The following is a 9,669-nucleotide window of genomic DNA, read 5'->3' as shown; positions in this document are numbered from 1 at the left end:
AGACCGTGGAAGGATCGTTCAGGGACAGAGCTTTCTCGAAGGCGTTATGATGAGGCCGTTCTTTACCAGTTCGAAGAGCTCGGTCCTTTTATCTGGTTTTGGTAATGGTGCGACGTGGTGAGGACGGTGTGGTACCGGCTGAACCCAAAGGTGGTGAGCTCCAGAAGTTACATAAAGCAAAAGAGTTACCTGGACACGGGAAGGCGGGGGATTTTGGGTCCAAAGCTTCTCAGTCGCTTGGACAAGAGAATCCAGGTTTACTCGAGTCCTGCTGTGCGACGAGGACGAGGAAGACGACGAGTACGAAGAAGAGGAAGATGACCTGGCTGCTTCAACCAACTTGGCTCGTAGCTCGTCGGTGGAGTCGGTGCCAGTGATGATCCTGGATTTGAGCTGCTTCAGCCGCTCGCAGATATCCGAGAAGGAAGGCCTCTCTTTCGCATCGTGGTTCCAGCATTCCCGCATGAGCTGCGACAGGAACTCTGGACAGGTGGCTGGTATCTCAGGACGCTTGCCTCGAAGGACTTGCTCCATGTCCATCCCGACCTTGAACGGAATGTTTCCAGTGACAAGCTGGTAGCTCAGCATCCCGTAGCTGTAAACGTCGGCCTTCTTCGTGTAGCGCTCGCTGGTCCACACTTCTGGTGCCATGAAGTTTCTGGTGCCTTGCTTGGGGGTGGCTTCGCTGATGAGGGAGGAGATGAAATCGGGCCTCGAGACTCCAAAGTCGGCAATCCTGATACTCACGAGATCGTTGTCTTCTTCGCCAACCAAGATGTTCTGCGGCTTGAGGTCCCGGTGGATTACGTTCTTCGAGTGAAGCCAAGCCATGCCAGTAGCGACTTGGAGCATCACTGCCACGATCGACAGCAACGAGAGGGAGTTCTTCTTGAGGAGGTAGTTTGCCAGGTCCATGTCCATCTTCTCCATCACCAGCGAGTACTGCCGCTTCTCTCCATCGAAAGAATGGCCGGCAATGTGCAACACGTTGGGATGCTTGTGAGCTCCGAGAACCGCGAGCTCTTTGGCGAAGCTGGTGTCACCTTGAGCGAAGACTTTCACCGCGAACTTGTGACCGAGCCAGATTGCTTCGTACACGGTTCCGTAAGCTCCTTGTCCCAGGTGTGTTCTCAGCTTGAGTTCCTTGTGGTTGATCACTGACTTGTTTCCCAGGAGCATGGAGCAGAGTATCTCTTTGGCTCGTTCTGTCTCGGTCGTCAGGCTTCCCGGCTCTTGGTTCATTGCGAGAGCCATGAGCTCCTTCCGATCGTTCCTTCCGGCTTCTTCCAGCATGCTGCTCGAATTCTGCCTCATGAGGCACGAGTTGTAAGCCTCGGCAATCCTGGATCTGTGCGAGGTGGACGGTGCCAGCTGAAAGAGATAGACGCTGACGAGCTCGACGCAGTTGTAGATCTCGGCGTAAATGCTCTGGAAATCATCGCAGCTTTCCTCAAACAGCAGGCTCCGAGCGATCCAATCGCCCTCTTGGCATGACTTGAGGAGATGGAGGCCTCTTTTAAGGACAGCCACGGTTTCGTCCCATACGAAGGCTCGCCTGTTGCTCGCGAAGTTGAGATCCTGGATTTGCTTGAGATAGTCTCGGACATAGCCGACCGCCGCGATGAGGATCCTACATTGGTTTCTACAGACCTTGCTCGAGTTTGTGTTCGTGGATCTTGTGCCAACCTTGTCCGCGATTCGAATCGCCTCGAGCAAATTCGCTGCTGCCATGCTCGTCGGTGATCACCACTAGCGCCGCTCCATTGCTTTGCAGCGTGGGAAAAGTCTACCGTGGACTTTTCTTTTGAGTAATTATAAATCCTAAGTCTTGTCTGGGAATTATACTTTAATCAGGCATAAGAAATGGCTTTTCTTGTCATCCTCGATATCGATATTTCGATAGGGTTCTTGCAGTGGAGCTCGCTCGTTGCGCCTCTACATCCACAATCCACGTCCCAATCCCTTCCTCTACGCCAAGAAGAGCCCCACGTACTCAGCATTGTTCGCATCGCGCGATCTCTGGTCCGAGCACGCCAAGAAGGAAGGGATCAAAGAGCAAGACAAGGCGCTTGCTGGTGTGGCTCCAGCAAATTCTTCGTCCTTGCACGGCGAGAGCACCGGCTCCAAGAATCCGGGCAAGCGCAACAAAGCGGGGGGTGGTGGTGGTGGTCGATTGGATTTTCAGGTGCCAAAGAGATTGAAGGCCAAGCTGGGCGATGCTTACGTTCGTCCAGCCAAGGTCATGAAGCAGCGGCTAGCTGCCGGGATCGTCTACAAGCCTATGGGGATCCGAGAAGCTGAAAGTGGCAAAGTCGTTCTTTGAGCGGAGAGCAATGATCCTCGATGCTGTGGCGACGAGAATTACTGGTGTCTACGCTGCTGCGGAAGCTGCCAAGGCTGCTTGCTACTGCTGCTGCTAGATCGAAAAGGTTGGGATCTTCACCCGTCTACTCAAGTTTAAAACTAAAGAATGGTGAGAGCTTTGTTCTTGGATATTTGTCGCAGGATGAAACGATGATAGGTGTTTACTCAAAGTTCAGAACGGGAATTGGTAAGTTCTTTATGGTTCTTTCATGAAGCATGGTTGATGCTTTTGGCAGGCAGGAAATTAGAACATCGAAATACTCCGAAACTACCGGTGTTCCACTGGAAAGTATCCTCCAAGGACTCTCATGTGTTGAACTTTGCTGTCAACTGCAACTCAGATACTGTTATGATCCGGCGCAAAAAGACAAAAATCTAGTTGCCCTAGATTATGCTACACCACCTCACCACCCAACCACCCCCAAACTACCTCAAAAGCTCCATTGCGCCGCCACTCCACTGTGAGCCCTAGGGTAGGTTAAGTCCCTTACCTTAACATGCCTTCATATACCCTTGAGCCCCCTTTTGACTGACGTTGACCACGTAGTCAAAGCTGGCGCCTAACAATTCTTCCCCCCCAACAAAGTCCTTGTCCCAAGGACGAGTTGAATTTGTGATCACCCTTTCTAGGGAATCCTACTCAAGCTTCTGGTCCATCTTCCACAGCTGTATACATCAAGGAGGCATTGGGCCCGTCACTCCGAAATAGTACACCTTTCAACTGGCTGACATAAAATACCGGATGAATTTTCACCCCAGCTAGCAGCCACACCCGATAAGCCGCTTTACCAAAGTGCTCCAGCACTTCATATGGACTAGCATATCGATGGGAAAGTTTATCACTCTTCCCTGTCCGTAAAGGCACCAAGGTGTTCTACCGCTCACTTGACGGAAAGATCACGCGTACAAAGATCAGACCACCCACCTTATATTCCTGGAATTGGTGATGCTCATTGGCAAACTTCTCCGCTCTATCCTGAGCTGCTTGCAAATTCTGTTTGCACACCACCAAGATCTCATCAAGTTCTGTGGCCAGATCAGTTGCCTTGGAATCAAGCTTATCTTGAATGTCTTTACTCAAATGCAATCCCAACTCCACTACTATTCGAGGATGCCTTCCAAATATGGCAAAGTAAGGACTTAGCTTGGTTCCACTGTGTTGGCTATTGTTGTAAGCAAATTGCACCAACGGAAGATAAAAATCCCACTATCCTTGCCTTTGACCAATGCTACAATGTAGCATATCCTCCACCATTTGATTTACACGCTCGGTTTGCCCATCTGTCTAAGGATGACCTCCACTCGAGAGTTTCAAAGTCATTTGTATAACCTTTGCAAAGCTTTTCCAAAATCCACTGGTGAACTTTGAATCTCGATCACTAATGATGTCCTTTGGCAAACCAAAATCAGGAAAAACCTTCTCCAAGTAAACCGCAGCCAAGTTTGAGGCAGTGACAATCTTCCGAAGAGCCAACAACCGCACATACTTTGTCAACCGATCCACTATAACCCATACTTGCTCCTTTTGCCTCTGTGTTCGTGGCAAACAAGTGATGAAGTCCATAGAGATACTACACCAACGGCTCTGAGGAATAGGTAAAGGTTGCAAAAGTCCCCCCGGCTTCTCTCGTGGCACCTTAACCCGCTGACAAAGCTCGCATGATTTACAATACTTGAGGATATCAACCTTCATATTCCTCCAATAAAAGTTGCGCTTAATCAATTTATACGTCTTCTTCCCCCCAAAATGACCGGCCTCTGGACGATCATGATAGTGGAATAAAACTTGAGTAATTAACGCATCCACCCGTGGCAAATATACACGGCCATTGTAATAGAGAATCCCATCCACCAATGAGAAAGGAGCTTCCATCTGGTCACGCAAAGAGGCCACCTCAGCATCCTGAGCCTGAGCATGCTCAACCAACTGTCCAAACCCACTGACCACCTTACTCAAATGATGACAAAATCGTGTTTGTAATGTCGTCACATGACGAACACGAGATAAAGCATCTGCCACCACATTGGATTTTCCCGGACAATGCTCAATAGGAAACTCCCCAAACTCCATGAGTTTGACCATCCAACGAGCTTGCCTAGTGTTCAACTCCTTCTGTGTGAAAAGATACACAAGTGGTTTGTGATCTGTCAACACCACGAACATTGCACCATAAAGATAGTGCCGCCACGTCTACAAAGCATGAACAATAGAGAGTAACTCTTGCTCATATGTGGAATAGTATTGCTTTGCGGAATTCAAAGTTCGACTCTCATATGCAATAGGCTGTCCCTCTTGCATAAAAACTCCTCCCAGTGCATAACCACTCGCATCGCATGTCACCTCGTAAGGTTTCAATGGATCAGCAATGCGAAGCACTAAAGCCTCGCTCAACAATCATTTCAGCACCACAAAACTCTCCTCTTGTGGCTTCTTCCACTCGAATGGCACATTCTTGCGTAACAACCATGTCAAAGGAATAGCCACCTCTGCAAACTTATGCTGGAAACGTCGGTAGTAACTAGCCATACCAAGAAAACTGCGCAACTCGGCCATTGTAGTCAGTGTAGGCCAATTTTCCATCATAGCCACCTTCCTTGGATCTGTCTTGACACCCTTAGATGTCACAATATGGTCTAGATATTCCACCTCCGACTTTGCAAATTCACATTTGCTCTTCTTCGCATAAAGTTTGCTATCTCGAAGTAACAAAAGAACCTTGCGCAAATGCACCCTATGCTCCTCCATATTCTTTGCTAAAAACAAGAATATCGTCCAAGAAAATCTCCACAAACTCATGAAGATAACGCCCAAATACCTCCGTCATCAACCGAGTAAATGTGGCCGGTGCATTCGTCAAACCAAACGGCATAACGGTAAACTCAAAATGTCCGAAACTTGTGTTGAATGCCGTCTTGGAGATAGATGCATCATCCATTGCAATCTGATGATATCCACTCCTCAGATCAATCTTAGTAAACACTCGTGCTTCACCAAGCTTGTCCAAGATATCATCCACACGTGGCATCGGCATCTTGTCCTTCACTGTCTTCTTGTTTAAAGCACGGTAGTCAATACACATCCGCATTGAACCGTCTTTCTTCTTCACAAGCAAGACTGGAGCACCAAACGGAGACTTACTTGGCTGAATAAATCCAAACTTAAGTAACTCCTTGACTTGTCGTTGAACTTCTTGCTCCTGCGCATAACTTAACCAAAATGGACACTGGTAAATTGGCCACATCCCCGGCTCTAATGTAATCCCATGCTCCACACCTTGTAACGGAGGTAATCCATGAGGAAGTTCATATGGAAAAACATCAGAAAACTCGTCAAGTACATCCTGTACTATTGCTTCTCCCCCACACGTGCCTTGGTCCCCCAAGTCACGAACAAACAGCAAGTAACTTGAAAGTGCTTTTCTATTACGACAAGCCCGTTTCAAAGATGTAGCAGAGAGCATAACAACTGGTGGTTGAACGCCCTCGCTAAACCACACATCTTTAACGCCACCATACTCCAGCGAGATACGCTTAATGCTCCACTTTATCTCTGGATCCACCTTCGCCAACCATGGCATCCCAAGAATGAGATCCACACGATGGATATCCGTGAGATAAAAAGTCTTCACAAGTGTGGTTTTGCCAACCAACACTTCCAGCCCCTCGACACAAGCATCGAAATGTTGAGTAAAGGTGGCTGCACCTTCCACTGTGTATGGAAGAACTCCACGTGTGACCAGGCCATGCTCCGCAGCAGAAACAAAGTTGTCATCGCTCCCACTATCTAGTAAAATCCGCATTAGATCGCCACGGAACACACCCTCCAGCATTAAAGCTGATTCACGCATATCCTCGAGCTCCATCTTGTTCCACACACAGTTGAGCTGATGAGCAACGATCGAAAGTCGCTTCCTCCAACCGGAATGGTCGTTCTCCTCATCCTCACGCTGCAAAGTTTACAACTTTTTAGTATCGGACTTACCGTGAGAAGAAGATTGGCCATTCTTCTTGTCCTGCTGCTTGTTCTTCAACTGCGGACAATCAGCCTTGTAGTGTCCAAATTCGCTGCAATGATGACAACCTTGTCTATAATTCTTCACAAAGAACTTCTACTTCTTGGACCCCTTTGCATCCGAAGTAGTCACCACTGACTTCAATTTGTGATGCTTGTTCCCATCCTTGTGTCCATGGTGATCATCACGACGATTCTCGACAGAAGGACTCCGCAAACGCTTGCGAGACTTGTGCTTATCATTGTCAAGTCGACGAGCCACATCAAAGAGCTCCTTCAAACTCTTTGTAGGCTGAGAATGACGCAAGTGTTGCCGCATGCTCTCACTATGTAGGCCATCAATGAAGTAGGACTTGTTCTGATCTGGATCCTTCGTTGGAACACGACTAATCAAGCAAGTAAGCTTCTCAATATAGTCCCCGAGCATCATTTTCCTTTGCTGAAAATGTCAAAGTTCTGTACGAGCATTCTCCATGTCGTAATGAGGGGCAAAACATAAATGAAAAGCAACCTCAAACTCATCCATGGTAGACACTGGTGGTTTCTTATCCACAACACGGGACTCCTCAAGCCAATTCCACCATCGAAAACCCGCATCACGCAAAACCATCGGAATAGCCACTAAAGCCTCTGCATCTGGAGTTCCTCTAGCAGCCAAGAACTTCTTCACATTGGCTAGCCAAGCGAGACACTCGTCCACACCACCATCACCGGAAAAATTTGGAATTTTGAGTCGATCTACCAAAGAAGGTTTACTTGGAGCGCTACCCCGTCCAGCCTCGAGTGCCTCAACACGCCCACGCATGGTATCCATCATGCCATGCATCTCATCTTGCATCTCTTACTGATTTCGGTTAAGGGCTCGCAGCTCATGAACCACATCTTGAATGGTCTAAATCTCTGCAGCTTCGTCAGCACCATTGTTGGCACCACCATCGACAATAGGATTCCAGCGTTCAGCTTGGTCGGCCATCGCAACCAACTTCTCTGATACCAATGTTATGATCCGGCGCAAAAAGACAAAAATCTAGTTGCCCTAGATTATGCTATGCCACCTCTTGAGGTTCCTCACCACCCAACCACCCCTGAGCTACCTCAAAAGTTCCACTGCACCACCACTCCACTGTGAGCCCTAGGGTAAGTTAAGTCCCTTACCCTAACATGCCTTCATATACCCTTTGACCGATGTTGACCACGTAGTCAAAGCTGGTGCCTAACAGATATGCTGCGACAACAAACGATTTGAATCAAATGAATAACACGAAGAGCTTCATACGAACCTGGAGACCCATGTTGGTGCCACCCAGCATGTTCACCAGCTTCATCCCCAGCTCGCTCTTTGGCGGTGTTATAGCCATCATGCCGTGGAAGTTCTGTGAAAGCTGCTCCAGGATCCTCAGCACCTGAGGTGATGACCATGCCTGTCCATTGACGTCTTTGAACAGCAAGATGCCAATCTCGTCGATCCAGAGCAACCTGCGAGCAGTGTCTTCCTTGAAGTTGGTGTTGATTTGCTCGGCCAGTTCCATGAGCATTGATTCACTGAAGACAAGCAGGACGGTATGCTCCACCTGAGCTGACAAAGCTTTGATGAGCAGCTGGAGGACGTGAATGGATTACCTTGGTGCAAAGCCACCAGACCATGGAAGGATCGTTCAGGGACAGAGCTTTCTCGAAGGCGTTTCTGACGAGGCCGTTCTTCACCAGTTCGAAGAGCTCGGTCCTGTTATCCGGTTTTGCTACTGGTGTGAAGTGCTGAGGACGGTGTGGTACCGGCTGAAACTAAACGCGATGAGCACCGGAAGTTACTAAAAACAAAAGAGTTTACCTGTACAAGGGGAGATGGAGGATTTTTGGTCCAAAGCCCTTCAGTCGCTTGGACAAGAGAATCCAGGTTCACTCGAGTCCTGCTGTGCGACGAGGATGAGGAAGACGACGAGTACGAAGAAGAGGAATACGACCCGGCTACTTCAACCAACTTGACCCGTAACTCGTCGATGGACTCGATGCCAGTGATGATCCTGGTCTTGAGCTGCTTCAGCCGCTCGCAGATATCCGAGAAGGAAGGCCTCTCTTTCGCATCGTGGCTCCAGCATTCCCGCATGAGCTGCGACAGGAACTCTGGACAGGTGGCTGGTATCTCAGGACGCTTGCCTCGAAGGACTTGCTCCATGTCCATCCCGTCCTCGAACGGAACGTTTCCAGTGACAAGCTGGTAAATCAGCATCCCGTAGCTGTAAACGTCGGCCTTTTTCGTGTAGCGCTCGCTGCTCCACGCCTCCGGTGCCATGAAGTTCCTGGTGCCTTGGATGCTAACGGCTTCGATCTGGGAGGAGATGAAGTTTGGCCTCGAGACTCCAAAGTCGGCAATCCTGATACTCACGAGATCGTTGTCTTCTTCGCCAACCAAGATGTTCTGCGGCTTGAGGTCCCAGTGGATTATATTCTTCGAGTGAAGCCACGCCATGCCAGTAGCAACTTGGAGCATCACTGCCACGATCGACAGCAACGGGAGAGAGTTCTTCTTGAGGACGTAGTTTGCCAGGTCCATGTCCATCTTCTCCATCACCAGCGAGTACCGCTGCTTCTCTTCATCGAAAGAATGACCGGCGATGTGCAACACGTTGGGATGCTTGTCCGCTTCGAGAACCGCGAGCTCTTTGGCGAAGCTCTTGTCACCTTGAGGGAAGACTTTCACTGCAAACTTGTGACCGAGCCAGATTGCTTCGTACACGGTTCCGAAACCGCCTTGTCCCAGGTGTGTTGTCAGCTTGAGTTCCTTGTGGTTAATCACTGACTTGTTTCCCAGGAGCATGGAGCAAAGTATCTCTTTGGCTTGCTCGCTCTCGGTCGTCAGGCTTCCCGGCTCTTGGCTCATTGCGAGAGCCATGAGCGCCTTCCTGTCATTCCTTCCGGCTTCTTCCAGCATGCTGTTCGAGTTTTGCCTCATGAGGCACGAGTTGTAAGCTTCGGCAATCTTGGATCTTACCGAGGTGGACGGTATAAATGCTCTGGAACTCATCGCAGCTTTCCTTGAACAGCAGGCTCCGCGCGATCCAATTGCCTTCTTGGCACGACTTGAGGAGATGGAGGCCTCTCTTAAGGACAGCCACGGTTTCGTCCCACACGAAAGCTGTCCCAGTGCTCGCGAAGTTGAGATCCTGGATTCGCTTGAGGTAGTCTCCGACATGGTCGACCGCTGCTAAGAAGATCCTACATTGGTTCCTACAGACCTTGCTCGAGTTTGTGTTCGTGGACCTTGCGGCAACTTTGTCCGAGATTCGAATTGCCTC

The 9,669-nt window shown here is 49.3% G+C and overlaps 3 protein-coding genes across 3 annotated transcripts; 1 reads left to right on the top strand and 2 right to left on the bottom strand.

Annotated features, from left to right (window-relative positions):
* Positions 1–18: 18 nt before the first annotated feature.
* On the bottom strand, positions 19–1,798 carry LOC112343739 (serine/threonine-protein kinase HT1-like). The gene is made up of 2 exons (XM_024667742.1): positions 190–1,798; positions 19–138 (listed from the first exon to the last, which is right to left on the bottom strand). Exons 1-2 carry the CDS (start codon positions 1,729–1,731, stop codon positions 19–21), a joined length of 1,662 nt encoding a protein of 553 aa, XP_024523510.1. The 5' UTR covers positions 1,732–1,798.
* A 6,538-nt stretch (positions 1,799–8,336) lies between these two features.
* LOC112343738 (serine/threonine-protein kinase STY13-like) lies at positions 8,337–8,843 on the bottom strand (the record flags this gene model as incomplete). Its single annotated transcript, XM_024667741.1, has 1 exon — positions 8,337–8,843. A coding segment is annotated over exon 1 (507 nt), but the record flags the coding sequence as incomplete, so codon positions are not given.
* A 58-nt stretch (positions 8,844–8,901) lies between these two features.
* Positions 8,902–9,413, top strand: LOC112343737. The gene is made up of 2 exons (XM_024667740.1): positions 8,902–9,134; positions 9,186–9,413. The coding sequence occupies exons 1-2, from the start codon at positions 8,979–8,981 to the stop codon at positions 9,411–9,413; spliced, it is 384 nt and encodes a 127-aa protein (XP_024523508.1). The 5' UTR covers positions 8,902–8,978.
* Positions 9,414–9,669: the final 256 nt, after the last annotated feature.

Source organism: Selaginella moellendorffii, unplaced genomic scaffold (genome assembly GCF_000143415.4).
Source record: "Selaginella moellendorffii unplaced genomic scaffold, v1.0 SELMOscaffold_191, whole genome shotgun sequence".
Lineage (NCBI taxonomy): Eukaryota > Viridiplantae > Streptophyta > Lycopodiopsida > Selaginellales > Selaginellaceae > Selaginella > Selaginella moellendorffii.
This window is presented reverse-complemented; position numbering and strand designations above follow the sequence as displayed.

Excerpts from the sequence above, each read along its gene's own strand:
- LOC112343739 (XM_024667742.1), bottom strand. The coding sequence starts at position 1,731 with ATGGCAGCAGCGAATTTGCTCGAGGCGATTCGAATCGCGGACAAGGTT. Across the intron at positions 139-189 it reads CCCCGCCTTCCCGTGTCCAG|CCGGTACCACACCGTCCTCA; the intron begins GTAACTCTTTTG and ends CTTTGGGTTCAG.
- LOC112343737 (XM_024667740.1), top strand. The coding sequence starts at position 8,979 with ATGACCGGCGATGTGCAACACGTTGGGATGCTTGTCCGCTTCGAGAAC. Across the intron at positions 9,135-9,185 it reads CCGAAACCGCCTTGTCCCAG|GAGCATGGAGCAAAGTATCT; the intron begins GTGTGTTGTCAG and ends CTTGTTTCCCAG.